The 16,173-nt window shown below is 40.6% G+C and overlaps 1 protein-coding gene across 1 annotated transcript in view; it reads left to right on the top strand.

The window, feature by feature from the left end:
- The window catches only part of Catsperb (cation channel sperm associated auxiliary subunit beta), a 228,535-nt gene that overhangs the window by 194,237 nt on the left and 18,125 nt on the right, over positions 1-16,173 (top strand). The window contains 3 exon segments of the mRNA XM_041633087.1: positions 4,545-4,667; positions 5,991-6,188; positions 7,400-7,510. Coding sequence (XP_041489021.1) covers positions 4,545-4,667; positions 5,991-6,188; positions 7,400-7,510 — 432 coding nt within the window.

The raw sequence follows: 16,173 nt of genomic DNA, 5'->3' as shown, positions 1-16,173 counted from the left end.
GTTCCCTGCCCTGTGGAAAGTCAAAGGTCCTCCCCCCTCTGTCCATGTCAAGGAAGGTGAACATCCAAACTTTGCCAGTATTTTATTAAGAATTTTTGCATCCTTTGACGCAAAAATTGTCAGTATTTTATTGAGAATTTTTGCGTCGATGTTCATGAGTGCTATAGGCTTGTAATTCTCTTTCTTGGTTGAGTCTTTGTGTGGTTTTGGTATCAGAGTAACTGTAGCTTCATAAAAGGAATTTGACAATCACTCTTCTGTTTCTATATTGTGAAATACATTAAGGAGTATAGGTATTATCTCTTCTTGGAAGTTCTGGTAGAATTCTGCATTGAAACCATCTGGTCCTGGGCTTTTTTTGGAAGGGAGATTTTTGATAACAGTTTCTAATACTTCGCGACTAACAGGTCTATTTAGATCGTTCACCTTGTCTTGGTTTAACTTTGGTATATGGTACTTATCTAAAAAGATGTCCATTTCTTTTTCATTTTCCAGTTTTGTGGAATACAGGCTTTTGTAGTAAGATCTAATGAGTCTCTGAATTTCCTCTGTGTCTGTGGTTTTGTCCCCCTTTTCATTTCTGATCTTATTTATTTGTGTGTTCTCTCTCTGCCGTTTGATTAGTTTGGATAAAGGTTTGTTGATCTTGTTGATTTTCTCCAGGAACCAACTTTTTGTTTCATTGATTTTTTGGATTGTTTTCTGTGTTTCTACTTTGTTGATTTCAGCCCTCAGTTTGATTATTTCCAGTCTTCTACTTCTCCTGGGTGAGTCTGCTTCTTTTTTTTTCTAAAGCTTTCAGGTGTGCAGTTAAGTCCCCAGTGTGTGCTTTCTCCGTTTTCCTTAAGTGGGCACTTAGTGCTATGAACTTTCCTCTTAGCACTGCTTTCATCGTGTCCCTTAGGTTTGAGTATGTTGTCTCTTTATTTTCATTAAATTCAAGGAAGACTTTAATTTCTTTCTTTATTTCTTCCTTGACCCAGGTGTGGTTCAGTAGTTGACTGGTCAGTTTCCATGAGTTTGTCAGCTTTCTGGGAGTAGCCTCGATGTTGAATTCTAACTTTAATCCATGGTGATCCAATAAAACACATGTGGTTACTAACATTTTTTTGTATCTGTGGAGGTTTGCTTTGTTACCGAGTATGTGGTCAATTTTCGAGAAGGTTCCATGAGCTGCAGAGAAGAAGGTATATTCTTTCCTATTTGGTTGGAATGTTTATAGATGTCTGTTAAGTCCATTTGCTTCATTACCTCCATTAATTCTCTTATTTCTCTATTAGGTTTCTGTCTTATTGACCTATCCATTGGAGAGATAGGTGTGTTGAAGTCTCCTATTATTAGTGTGTGAGGTTTGATGTCTGCCTTGAGTTCTAGTAATGTTTCTTTTTCAAAAGTGGGTGCTTTATATTAGGGGCGTAGATATTCATGATCGAGACTTCATCTTGATGAATTGTTCCTGTTATGAGTATAAAATGACCATCTCTATCTCTTCTCATTGATTTTAGTTTGAAGTCAGATTTGTTAGAAATTAGTATGGCCACACCTGCTTGTTTCTTAGGTCTATTGGCTTGAAAAACCTTTTCCCAACCCTTTACTCTGAGTAGATGTCTATTTTTGTGGTTGAGGTGTGTTTCTTGTAAACAGAAGAATGTTGGACCCTGTTTTTGTATCCAATCTCTTAGCCTGTGCCTTTTTATAGGTGAATTGAGTCCATTGATATTAAGTGATATTAATGACCGGTGGTTGTTGACTCTGGTTGTTATTTTTTTTTTTTTTTGGTAGTAGAGTTTGTGTGTTCCCTTTCTTTAAGTTTTGCTGGTGAAGGGTTGCTAGTTGTCTGAGTTATTATAGGCAGTGTTGGCAATGTTGGATTCCTTGGGTTGCGATTTTTTTCTATTACTTTCTGTAAGGCTGGGTTTGTGGGTACATATTGTTTAAATTTGTTCTCATCCTGGAATATCTTATTTTCTTCATTGATGGTGAACGAAAGCTTGGCTGGGTATAGTAGTCTGGGATTGCATCCATGGTCTCTTAGTTCCTGAAGTACCTCTATCCAGGACCTTCTCGCTTTCATGGTTTCCATTGAGAAGTCTGGTGTAAGTATGATAGGTTTACCTTTATAAGTAACTTGACCTTTTTCCTTTGCAGCTCTTAATATTCTTTTTTTAATCTGTATGTTTTGTGTTTTGATTATTATATGGCGAGGGGATTTTTTTTTGATCCAGTCTATTTGGTGTTCTGTATGCTTCTTGAATATTCATAGGAATATCTTTCTTTATGTTGGGAAAGTTTTCTCCCATAATTTTTTAAATAAATTTTCTGGTCTTTTGAGCTGTAATTCTTCTCCTTCTTCTATCCCTATTATTCTTAGGTTTGGTCTTTTTATTGTGTCCCATATTTCCTGAATGTTTTGTGATGAGAATTTGTTGGATTTTCTGTTTTCTTTGATCAGTGCGTTTATTTTCTCAATGGTGTCTTCAGAGTCTGACATTTTTTCTTCTATCTCTTGAATTCTATTAGTTATGCTTGTTTCTTTAGTCTCTGTTCGTTGCCCTAGATTTTCCATATCCAATTGGCCTTCGGTTTGTGTTTTCTTCCTCTTCTCCATTTCAGTTTTCAATTCTTGAACTGTTTCCATTACCTGTTTGATCATTCTTTCTTGGTTTCCCAGGCTATTATGTACGTATTTACTCATTTCTTCAAACTTTTTGTTATACTTCTCATCCATTTCTATAAGGGTGTTTTTTACATGCTGTTTAAGGGACTCTATTGCTTTCATAATGTCAATTTTTCCCCTTCTTCTGGATTAGGGTGTTCAAGACCTTCTGTTGTCTGATCACTGGGTTCTGGTGTTTTCATGTTGTTTTTCAGATTGGTGGAGGAATTCTTGCCTTGGCGCCTGCCTATCTCTTCCTCCAAATGCTATCCTATGGATCTTATGGAACAGGATCAGGTTCTTGTGGTGGCCAGGAACCTCATGAACAAAGGGCCTCTCTTGCTGCAGACAGGCTATTGAAGCCAAGCAATTTCCGTAGGCCCCTTTGCCCTCAGCACCCAGTCCCAGCACCCAAACAGGCTGAGCTGGTGGATCCCGGGGCCCTGCAGAAGGGAGGAAAAAGGGAGACGGTTCCTGGCTGCAAACTGGGATGGGTTAGGGAGAGAGAGGCCCCAGCAGAGGGGAACAGCCCCTGCTGAATGACCAGGGAATGAAGGGAGTCGGGGAATGTCCCTGCTCTGTGTCCGGGCTCCTGCCGCGGGTCAAGAGCACATTGAGTCACTCTTCAGATGTCTGCAAGTTCAAGTGAAGACTCAGTGCTTTTAGCAAAGCTTTTAAGGACTACCAAATGGCAAGCACAACTGTTACAGCTCACATAGCAGAGGTCTTACCTACATAAAAACAAACACGAAGACACTAATGTGTGACATCTAAAATTCATACTATCTAAACTTCTCTAGCTAACACTTTTCTATGAAGAGGTAAGGGGCCCAGAGTTCTTTATCTTCTATCCCCTGGCTGTCACTAACTGCCTCGGCTTTGCCTCTGTGTGGGCCCAAGTTCAATAACCAGTGCCAAGAGATAACAGACTGAAGGAAAGGCTTTCTCTACCCAGCAAGGAAGGATACATTGAATATTTCCAAAGCACAGTCTCCCCAGGGGAAAGAAGCAAAAAGGCTTGCCTTTTTTTTCCTTTCCTGAGAAAACTTCACATAGGACTATTGTTAGATTGAAACATCCTTGAACATGATATACATACTGTGAATATTTCCAAAGCAATTTCTCCCTGGGTGGGGAAAGCAAAAATGCTTGACTTTCACATAGGAGTGTTGCTAGACAGAAACATCTTTGAGTATGAGATTATACTTATACATACCCCACACAGGAGTGTCATTAGATAGAAACATCCTTGAACATGATATACACACTTATTCATACTTACACATACTTCACCCAGGAGTATTGTTAGATGGAAACATTCTTGAATATGCACATTTCAAGATCATGCATTGTTCAAAAGAGGGCAGAAAACTTGATATTGCAGTGAACGAAGTTCACCCTAGGTTACTATAAAGAGCAAGTCAGAGAGCCTGGGATGTTTTGTCTGATTCCTAAGTTTTTCTGGAGGAGGTTTTCCCAAACCAGTAAGTCTCACGGACAAGTTTCTGAGGGAGGCTGGACAGGCAGCTCACATGGCTCTTTAGAGAACTGAGTTCAGTTCCCAGCACACACAAAATCTTTGCAGGGATAGTAATAGTCATATAAGGGCATTAGCTTTCTCAGCTCCATAGTTGTAGGTGATTGTACCTACAAATTCCTGCCTGGTCCCACACATAATCAGAAGTACCCAAGTGACCTTGCTGTCCATGTGACAATTTGGATGAGAAATGAGGAGGAGAAGGGACATTAAATTTTCTGAGGAAAATATCTGTGAAGATAAACTTTCTAAGGACTATTAAGATGCCAATCACTATTCAGTTCTTCTTATAATTTTCATTTGGTAATGTTAGCTTTTGGCACTGTTTCCACAGGTCTGAGAATACTTGAGGTCCCACCAGTCATTGTAGTTGTTGGAAACCCATCGATATTGAATGTTAAGGTAGAAGGACATTTTGACTTCGTTGATAGCTACCATTTGAAGGTTGAGGTAGCTAGCAATTATTTCCATAAAGTAAGAGAATTTTTTAAAATTATAAAACAATCTATTACCTGTAGAAAATATAGACATAGTAGCTATAAAAGACAAACTTAATCCTTCCATCAATAGTAAGTAGCCTTAACATGTGTGGTATTTTATAAGACAGGGTGAAGGGTATAGAAATGTTACATAGGCATTCTGGTCAGGAGTATGGCATATCTTTAATTCCAACACTCTGGGGGCAGGAGCAGGCAGAGATCTCTGAGAGTTTGAGACCAGCCTGGTCTACACGGTGAGTTCCAGGCCACTCAGGGCTACATAGTAAGAGGATCTTAGAAGAAAAAAACCTTTCATATTTTTATATTTCTAAAACTTTTTTCCTGATTTTATCTTTTCTGTTCTCTTCATTGTTAATCAGAAATTCTCTCTAGCACTTTTATGCCCTCCTTCATTTTCTGTTTTTCTTCGTCTTCTTTGAGTTTTTTTTCCATACCCTGCCCCTCCTTGTTTCATTATTTTTTACTTGAAATGTTTTGAACCTTGAGCCACATTAATTTTAGCTATCTTATTTTATGTGGTTATTGATAGTATAGTACTTAGCTTAAATAAATTTGATTACATTTTTGCATCAGATTTGGTTTGGTAATACTACTCAAATGGGCAGTTTATGTCCCCTCCCAAAGTGACACTTGGGCTCTAATGCTCAGCTTTATCTACCTACTTGACACAATCTACAATCACCTGGGAGAGCTGTATCAATGAACTTGTAAGATCAGGTTGGCCTATGAGCTCACTAAGAAATATTTTGTCAATTAGATTAACAGAGGTAACAAGACCCACCCTGGGAATTAGAAAACAAAGAAACAGTATTGACAAACTCCAAGACAAAAGCACTAGGGATTGGAACTGTGGCTCAGTTGGGAAAGTGCTTGACTGGCTGGCATAAAGCCAGGGATTAGATCCCAGCATCAAATATCTCAGGGACGTTAATGCATGCTTGTGGTCCCAGCACTTGGAAGGTGGAGGCAGGAGAAAAGACTCAACTTGTGCAAGTTATCCTCTGACCTGTAACACACACACACACACACACACACACACACACACACACACACACACACAAGAAAAGAACCAACAAAACATGAGACTACCTCAGTCCATGTTGGGAGTTTTAAATACCTAATTTAATGTTGTTCTGTATCATATTTCTTCTTTTCTTTTGGCTGACTTGCTACTTGCTTAGTTAACTCATTCACTGAAAACCAAAAATACATCTATCATATGTCATTCTCTGGTTTATTAAAATAATGTATCTGGGGTGTTTCCAGGATTCTAAACTCCATTTTCTGATGTTTCCAGGGTTCAACTTCAATAGGCCTGATTATATGGGAAGCATCGTCCGAGTGCCCAGTCGCTACCATGGTGCCCACCATGAAGAGCAGCTGCGGCTACCTCAGGGATATGCACTACATTTTTCCACGACGCATACCACATGAAGCCTGGGCTAGCGGCGTGCACAAGGACAGACACGGTTTCAACATGATCAAAACTCTGCCAGTAAGAAATCTAGCTATAGCACCCATAGGAGAACAAGCGATAGCTCTCTCCTGTGTGCTGCCATGACCATTCTGCCTTAGCATGTCTGAGGTGCTCTAGCACCTACAGCATTTTGAAACTGTGGGTCATTTTGAGAACATGATAGTGATGGTCCATTTCTAAACTGCGAAAACCTTCTGAAATAATTGTTTTTCTTACTAACTTCTCTTCACCGTCAGTGTCATTAAGACGATGATGGCATAATATTGGGCTTTTGTGTTTCATGCAGCTATTTTAATTTAGAGTGACTTGTCTCAAACAAATTACCTAATTGGTCCTAGTTTTCTATGTGTTTTGGTTTGTTTTTTGATTTTTCCTTGATCAAGTTACAAAATGTTTTTCAGTTCTCCCATTTCAATATAATAATTTTTGCTTTTGTTTTGTTAGTATTTGTGAGTCTTTAATTTTGTTTTTCTGTGTATGAGAGTGGCCAGTATCCATGGTTTAAGTGTGTGTGCAGGTATGTCTGTGCAGGTATGTTTGCTCATGTAGTGTGGAGGCCAGCAGTCAACATCAGCATGTCTTCCTCCATTGTTTCTCTGCCTGATTTCTAAGACAAGTTCTCCCATTGAGCCTAAAGATCACCATTTTTCTTGAACTGGCCAACAAGCTCCCAGGATAGGACTGTCTCTGACCCCAGCATTGGGGCCATGGGTTGTGCTAGAATTGGTTTTCCACTTGGGTACTGGGACCCAAACCCAAGCCCTGACACTTGTGTAGCAGACGCTTCCAGCTGAGGCATCTGATCAGCCATTTTTGTTGTGTTTTATTTTATTTGGGGATTCTTATGACCACTTTAAAACCACAAATTAGCTCATGTGCTGCTTTTAGTTTTGTGACAGGAAAAATAAGAAAATTTGAAGGTATGTTCTAACCACATCCCTGAGCCATGTCTCTACAATGCTGGGACACACCTGCATTAATTCTACGACAGCTGTTTAAGTAGTAAAAGTCATTTTCCCCTCTTTACAGAGTTCATATTATATCATCATGGGGCAACATTTTTGGAGCTACAGAAACTTAGGTGTGGGGCTACTGAAGAGGAGAAATTGACTGTGATACTGGGGCTAAACGGGAAATATTTGCACAGGATGATTGTCTGGTAAAATAAAATATTGATGTTTTGGTGAATAATAACGTGTGGCCCTCTTTCTTTATTTAATCACTTGCAGGTAAACTACAGACCTCCATCTAATATGGGAATTTCTATTCCACTCACAGATAATTTTTATCATGCAGACCCTAGCAAACCCATACCAAGAAATCTATTTCACAAGTCAAAGGTAAATAATTTGTCTATAAATGGACTAAGTAGTGTCTGTTTTATATTTACTCATATATATAAAAATATTACTCTTATATTTATAAGAAACACTATGCTGATGAGAAGGCTTAGCTCCATCAAGACTGAACCTCAGTTTGAACCCCAGGAAATTGTAGAAGGAAAGAACTGATTCCTGCTAGTTTGTTCTGGACTCCACCCATTCCATGACATATGCACATCACACACACACACATGCACACACACAGATAGACACAATACATTCATACTTATTTGGTAACTTGCAATTTTAGAAGAAAAACTTTATTTAGATGGCGCATCGTCACAGTTCTGGGAATTTAAAGAGAAATTTCAGCCACTTTTATTCCTCCAGGACAACTGCTGTCCCCTGTTCAGCCTCTGCTGCTTTGGCCCTTCAGCTACTCTCACCCTACTTTCCAGCTGTGGTGGTTTGATGTAATTGCCCCCAGAACTGATCGGGAGGGCACTATTAGGAGGTGCGGCCTTGTCGGAGAAAGTGTGGTCTTGTTGGCGGGGGCTGGATGACTCAGCCCTTTAATCCAGACTGAGACTGAGCGCACACCTCTAATCTGGAGCCCACCTTCTGTGGGTCATGGTGTCTCCTCCCAGCAATAGAACACTGACTAAGACAGCAGCTAAGAAGCTGAGGCGGACTCTCTCCTTGATTCTTGGCTCCCATGTAGATTTAAAGGCCACAGGCAGAGGAAGAGCCTTGTGTTTTCTGAGAGGAGGGCTTAGACCCAGCTCATGTCTTTCAGCCTTGTAAACTGAATGGTGTCCAAAAGGAAAGGCGACTCTTTGTTCTGACGTGAGCACATTTAGACTCCTGCCATGTTAGTACTAGAAAAGAGGATGGCTCCTTGGCCTTGGCACCACCTTTCTCCAGGAGGAATGAGCATGACAGAACACAGGGAGGCATAGGGCTCAGAGAAAAGGCAAATGATCTGGGGAGCCTCTGGTGCCTGCTATGCAAAGAGACCAGCATGCACTACAGAAAATTAGCATTTCTCTTGCTGAGAATGATTAACATCTGCCAGTCACATTCAAAATTGGGGGTACCAGCCCCTCAGATCCCTTCAAGATCCAGCTAAGGTGCTGCAGTTGGCAATGAAAATATAACTGAGGGGATGAGGGAGAAAATGAATTAACTCACATGCGATTCTCCCGCACATGTCTGTTTGTTCTCTCTTCCTTGGCCTCCATTCTATTCTTCTTTCCTAACTGTCTCTAATTTCTCAGCTCTAGTTCTCTGTCTTAATTCCAATTCTCTGCTATCGCCTCCTCCCCCTTCTTCATTTTCCTATCTCTTCTAACTTCTGGGATACTTCTGCTCCAGCTTCTGTTCATTTTTTGTTCTTACCTAGCTATAAAGACCATAAAATCTTCCAGGCATAGAGAGTGACCAGTCAGCCTATATAAACAGACAAGTGAAATTTTATGGCCCTTGGTCCATTAGCACTTTTGCCAAAAGTTGCAAATTCTAAGGGCCTTTTAGATTGGAAGTTTACGCCACTTTCTCTAAGCAGTTGGAACACAGAGGAGACCCAAGCCTCTAAATGATCAGATCCAGGGTTTGATGCCAATCAGAGTCACCAGTGGAGGTTCGTCCTCCTCAACGCTGGGGGTTGATGGTTAATTATTTTCTCTGAGAGTAGGAAATAAGTAGTAAATCTCCTGAACTAAAATCATCAGTGAATTGAGGTGAAGTGAGCATGGGGAGTTAGGAGTCTTTTAATAAAAGGTTAGTTTGAGGTCAATTTTTTTTTTAAATCTATTGTGTGGTAAAACCAGGTCATGCTTATTTTTTCTATCTATCTCTGCAGCTTTGGGCATGTAACAATTTTATGCCCTTGGATATCTGGGAATGTCTTAAATGGAATACATTTGCCTGGATCCTAAACATTGCCAATAAAGATAATCTCAGGAAAGCCGATCTCTGCATTTACACTGAAGAAAGGAACAGAGACCTGGTAGTGGGAAGCAGGTTTCTTGATTGTGTGATTATTTTCACACAAAGTTAGGAACTGTCATCCATAAACCCCAGTTGTCTAGGGGAAATTGTGCCCAATAAAGGATCAACTAGTTCTTTTTTTTTTTTTTTTTTGCATGCACACATGCACATGCATGCACAAGCCCACAAATCTTTTTTTTTAATTTTTTTTTAACTTTTTTTTTTTATTGAGAAAAGGAGAAAAAAAACAAGTTTCCACCTCCTCCCAGCCTCCCACTTCCATCCCCCTCCTCCCAACCTACTCCCCCTCCTCCCATCCCTCTCTCCCTCCCCCCCTCCTCTCCCCCTCCCTCTCCAGTCCAAAGAGCAGTCAGGGGTCCCTGCCCTGTGGTAAGTCCCAGGTCCTCACCCTCCGTCCATATCCAGGAAGGTGAACATCCAAACTGGCTAGGCTCCCACAAAGCCAGAACATGAAGTAGGATCAAAACCCCGTGCCATTGTCCTTGGTCTCTCATCAGCCCCCATTGTTCGCCATGTTCAGAGAGTCCAGTTTCATCCCATGCTTCTTCAGTCACAGTCCAGCTGGCCTTGGTGAGCTCCCAATAGATCAGCTCCACTGTCTCAGTGGGTGGGTGCACCCCTCGTGGTCCCGACTTCCTTGCTCATGCTCTCTCTCCTTCCGCCCCTCACTGGGACCTTGGGAGTTCAGTCCAGTGCTCCAGTGTGGGTCTCCGTCTCTATCTCCATCCATCACCAGATGAAGGTTCTATGATCATATGCAAGATATTCGTCAGTATTGCTATAGGACAGGGTCATTTCAGGTTCCCTATCCTCAGCTGCCCAAGGAACTAACTGGGGACCTCGGCTTGGGCACCTGGGAGCCACACTAGGTTCAAGTCTCTTAACTAAGAATTGTGCTTCCGTGCTCCCCTATCCAACCTTCCTATATCCCAATCCTCCTTTTTCCCCAAGTTTCCCCTATTCTCCCCTTCTCCCTTTTCTCTCCCCATCTCCCCTTACCCCCATCCCACCCCACCCCCAAGATCCCAATTTTGTCTACTTCCCATAGCCAAGAGGACAACTATATGTTTTTCCTTTGGTTCACCTTCTTACTTAGCTTCTTTAGGATCATCAATTGTAGACTCCGTGACCCTTATTTATGGCTAGAAACCAATTAGGAGTGAGTACATTCCATATTCATCTTTTTGGGTCTGGGTTACATCACTCAGGATACTATTTTCTATTTCCATCCATTTGCATGCAAAATTCGAGAAGTCATTGTTTTTTACCGCTGAGTAGTACTCTAATGTGTATATATTCCACACTTTCTTCATCCATTCTTCCATTGAAGGGCATCTAGGTTGTTACCAGGTTCTGGCTATTACAAAAAATACTGCTATGAACATAGTTGAACAAATGCTCTTGTCATATGATAGGGCATCTCTTGGGTATATTCCCAGGAGTGGTATTGCTGGGTCCAGGGGTAGGTTGATCCCGAATTTCCTGAGAAACCGAAACACCGATTTCCAAAGTGGTTGCACAAGATTGCATTCCCACCAGCAATGGATGAGGGTACCCCTTCCTCCACAGCCTCTCCAGCAAAGGCTATCATTGGAGTTTTTTATTTTAGCCATTCTGACAGGTGTAAGATGATATCTCAAAGTTGTTTTGATTTACATTTCCCTGATCGCTAAGGAGGTTGAGCATGACCTTAAGTGTCTTTTGGCCATTTGAACTTCCTCTGCTGAGAATTCTCTGTTCAGTTCAGTGCCCCATTTTTTAATTGGGTTAATTAGCATTTTAAAGTCTAGTTTCCTGAGTTCTCTATATATTTTGGAGATCAGACCTTTGTCTGTTACGGGGTTGGTGAAGATCTTCTCTCAGTCAGTAGGTTGCCTTTTTGTCTTGGAGACAGTGTCCTTTGCTTTACAGAAGCTTCTCAGTTTTAGTAGGTCCCATTTATTCAATGTTGCCCTTAATGTCTGTGCTGTTGGGATTACACATAGGAAGCGATCTCCTGTGCCCGTCTCCTGTAGGGTATTTCCCACTTTCTCTTCTATCGGGTTCAATGTCTTCTGACTGATATTGAGGTCTTTAATCCATTTGGACTTGAGTTTTGTGCACGGTGAAAGATGTGGGTCTATTTTCATTCTTCTACAGGTTGACATCCAGTTATCCCAGCACCATTTGTTGAAGATGCTCTCTTTCTTCCATTGTATACTTTTGGCTCCTTTATCAAAAATGAGGTGTTCATAGGTTTGTGGGTTAAAATCCGGGTCTTCTATACGATTCCATTGGTCGACTTCTCTGTTTTTATGCCAATACCAAGCTGTTTTCATCACTGGAGCTCTGTAATAGAGTTTGAAGTCAGGGATGGTAATGCCTCCAGACAATCCTTTATTGTATAGGATTGTTTTGGCTATCCTGGGTTTTTTGTTTTTCCATATAAAGTTGATTATTGTCCTCTCAAGATCTGTGAAGAATTTTGATGGGACCTTGACGGGGATTGCATTGAATCTATAAATTGCCTTTGGTAGAATTGCCATTTTTACTATGTTGATCCTCCCAATCCAAGAGCAAGGGAGATCCTTCCATTTTCTGGTATACTCCTCAGTTTCTGTCTTCAATGCCTTAAAGTTCTTGTCAAATAGATCTTTCACTTCCTTGGTTAGAGTTACCCCAAGATATTTTATGCTGTTTGTGGCTATCGTGAAAGGTGATGCTTCTCTGATTTCCCTCTCTGCTTCCATATCCTTTGTGTATAAGAGGGCTACTGATTTTTTGGAGTTGATCTTGTATCCTGCCACATTACTAAAGGTGTTTATCAGCTGTAAAAGTTCTTTGGTGGAGTTTTTGGGGTCACTTATGTACACTATCATATCATCTGCAAATAACGAAAGTTTCACTTCTTCCTTTCCAATTCGAATCCCCTTGATCCCCTTATGTTGTCTTATTGCTATTGCTAGAACTTCAAGCACTATATTGAAGAGGTATGGCGAGAGTGGACAGCCTTGTCGTGTTCCTGAGTTTAGTGGGATAGCTTTGAGTTTCTCTCCATTTAATTTGATGTTAGCTGTCGGCTTGCTGTATATAGCTTTTATTATATTTAGGTATGACCCTTGTATCCCTAATCTCTCCAAGACTTTTATCATAAAGGGATATTGAATTTTGTCAAAAGCTTTTTCAGAATCTAATGAAATGATCATATGGTTTTTTTTCCTTCAGTTATTTATATGATGGATTACATTGATAGATTTTCGTATGTTGAATCAGTCCTGCATTTCTGGGAAGAAGCCTACTTGATCATAATGGATAATTTTTCAAATGTGTTCTTGGATTCGGTTTGCCAGTATTTTATTGAGGATTTTTGCATCGATGTTCATGAGTGAGATTGGTCTATAATTCTCTTTCTTGGTTGAGTCTTTGTGCGGTTTTGGTATCAGAGTAACTGTAGCTTCATAAAAGGAATTTGACAATCACTCTTCTGTTTCTATATTGTGAAATACATTAAGGAGTATAGGTATTAGGTCTTCTATAAGTTCTGGTAGAATTCCGCATTGAAACCATCTGGTCCTGGGCTTTTTTGGTAGGGAGGTTTTTGATAGCCTCTTCTAATTCTTCGCGACTACAGGTCTATTTAGATTGTTCACCTGGTCCTGGTATTTATCTAAAAAAGTGTCCATTTCCTTTACATTTTCCAGTTTTGTGTCATATAGGCTTTTGTAGTAAGATCTAATGATTCTGTGAATTTCCTCTGTGTCTGTGGTTAAGTCCACCTTTTCATTTCTGATCTTATTAATTTGCAAATTCTCTCTCCGCCCTTTGATTAGTTTGGATAGGGGTTTGTCAATCTTATTGATTTTCTCCAGGAACCAGCTTTTTGTTTCATTGATTCTTTGGATTGTTTTCTGTGTTTCTACTTTGTTGATTTCAGCCCTCAGTTTGATTATTTCCAGTCTTCTACTCCTCCTAGGTGAGTCTGCTTCTTTATTTTCTAGAGCTTTCAGGTGGGTTATTAAGTCTCCAATGTGAGCTTTCTCTGTTTTCATTAAGTGGGCACTTAGTGCTATGAACTTTCCTCTTAGGACTGCTTTCATAGTATCCCATAAGTTTAAGTATGTTGTTTCTTTATTTTCATTGAATTCAAGGAAGACTTTAATTTCTTTCTTTATTTCTTCCTTAATCCAGGTATGGTTCAGTAGTTGACTGTTTAGTTTCCATGAATTTGTAGGCTTTCTGGGGGGTAGGACTGTTGTTGAATTCTAACTTTAATCCTTGGTGATCTGATAAGACACAGGTGGTTACTAATATTTTTTTGTAACTGTGTATGTTTGGTTTGTTACCGACTATGTGGTCGATTTTTGAGAAGGTTCCATGAGCTGCAGAGAAGAAGGTATATTCTTTCCTATTAGGGTGGAATGTTCTATAGATGTCTGTTAAGTCCATTTGCGTCATTACCTCCATTAGTTCTCTTATTTCTGTTAGGTTTCTGTCTGATTGACCTGTCCATTGGTGAGAGAGGAGTGTTGAAGTCTCCTACTATTAGTGTGTGCGGTTTGATGGCTGCCTTGAGTTTTAGCAATGTTTCTTTTATGTACGTGGGTGCTTTTATATTAGGGGCATAGATATTCAGGATTGAGACTTCATTCTGCTGAACTATTCCTGTTATGCCCCTCTCCATCTCTTCTGATTGATTTAAGTTTGAAGTCAACTTTGTTAGAGATTAGTATGGCCACACCTGCTTGTTTCTTAGGTCCATTTGCTTGATAAGCCTTTTCCCAGCCCTTTACTCTGAGTAGGTGTCTGTCTTTGTGGTTGAGGTGTGTTTCTTGTAATCAGCAGAATGTTGGATCCTGTTTTCTTATCCAGTCTCTTTGCCTGTGCCTTTTTATAGGTGAGTTGAGTCCATTCACATTAAGTGATATTAATGACCAGTGGTTGTTCACTCCGGTCATGTTTTTAGTCATAGAGTTTGTGTGTTTTCCTTCTTTGATTTGTGTTGGTGAAGGGTCTCTCGATGTCTTAGTTATTGTGGTCATTGTTGGACTCCTTGGTTTGTGATTTTCCTTCTATTACTTTGTGTAAGTCTGGATTTGTGGCTGCGTATTGTTTAAATTTGTTTTTATCCTGGAAAATTTTATTTTCTCCATTTATAGTGAACGAAAGCTTGGCTGGGTATAGTAATCTGGGCTTGCATCCATGGTCTCTCAGTTTCTGCAGTACATCTCTCCAGGACCTTCTGGCTTTCATGGTTTCCATGGAGAAGTCCGGTGAAAGTCTGATAGGTTTACCTTTATAAGTAATTTGGCCTTTTTCCTTTGCAGCTTTTAATATTTTTTTCTTATTTTGTATGCTTTGTGTTTTGATAATTATATGGCGAGGGGATGTTTTTTTTTTTCGATCCAGCCTATTCGGTGTTCTGTATGCTTCTTGAACCTTCATAGGTATATCTTTCTTTAGGTTGGGAAAGTTTTCTTCTATAATTTTATTAAATATATTTTCTGGACCGTTGAGCTGCACTTCTTCTCCTTCTTCTACTCCTATTATTCTTAGGTTTGGTCTTTTTATTGTGTCCCAGATTTCCTGAATGTTTTGTGATGAGCGTTTGTTGGACTTGCTGTTTTCTTTGATCAGTGTGTTTATTTTCTCTATGGTATCTTCAGAATCTGAGATTCTTCAATCTCTTGTATCCTGTTGGTTATGCTTGTTTCTCTAGACTCTGTTTGTTTACTTAAATTTTCCATGTCCAGCCTTCCCTCTGTTTGTGTTTTCTTCTTTGCCTCCATTTCAGTTTTAAAGTCTTGAACTGTTTCCATTATCTGTTTGATTGTTTTTCCTTGGTTTTCTAGGGTATCATTCACTGATTTATTCAATTCTTTAAACTTTCTGTTATATTTCTCATCCATTTCTATAAGGGCGTTTTTTTTTACATGCTGTTTAAGGGCGTCAATCACTTTCATGAAGTCAATCTTTTCTACTTCTTCTTGATTAAGGTGTTCATGTCCTCCTGTTGTGAGGTCGCTGGTTCCTGGTGGCTTCATGTTGCTTTTCAGCTTGTTGGGCGAATTCTTGCCTTGGTGTCTGCCCATCTATTCTTCCAAATGCTCCCTTATGGATCTTCTTTTACTGGATCAGGTCTCCTTCCCTACCCAACGCTGGCTCTCCCCAACGTTGGTTCTCCTGGTGCCGAGAGATCAGGTCTCCATGCTGGTTGGGCGGCTCGCAAACAAAGCACCTACCCTGCTTGGTGCAGGCAGGCCATAGAAACAAAGGAACTCCCGCCTGCTTGGGTGCCCCGAGGATTCGGACCCAGTGCCCTGACAGGCTGGGCTGGGTGATGTTATGTCCCCAAAGAGGGCGGTGGGGCCGAAGTGGGGAGGGTTCTGGATGGAAGCTGGGTGGGCTAGGAAGAAAGAGGCGGTATGCAGGGAGTAGAGGCCCTGCCAAGAGCCCAAGAAGGATAGGGGGCCAAGGAACCTCTGAGCTCCCCGTCCCAGGCTGGCGGGGCCAGAAACTCTGATCAACTAGTTCTGAACTGTGGGAGATAAGTCCCAAATCTGTGACAGAAGGGGCTAAGCTACAAAGAGAAATCTACAGCAAGAAACAGTCACTTTATTCACAAGGCAATAATTCCAACATGCTTGCATCGTGGCCTCATCCTCCAGTACAGAGTCCCTGACTCTGATGGGCTG

The sequence above is a fragment of the Microtus oregoni genome, unplaced genomic scaffold, assembly GCF_018167655.1.
Source record: "Microtus oregoni isolate MIOR12 unplaced genomic scaffold, Mior012 000043F_ref0000047, whole genome shotgun sequence".
Lineage (NCBI taxonomy): Eukaryota > Metazoa > Chordata > Mammalia > Rodentia > Cricetidae > Microtus > Microtus oregoni.
The sequence above is the reverse complement of the archived record's forward strand: the minus strand, read 5'-3'. Positions and strand labels throughout refer to the sequence as shown.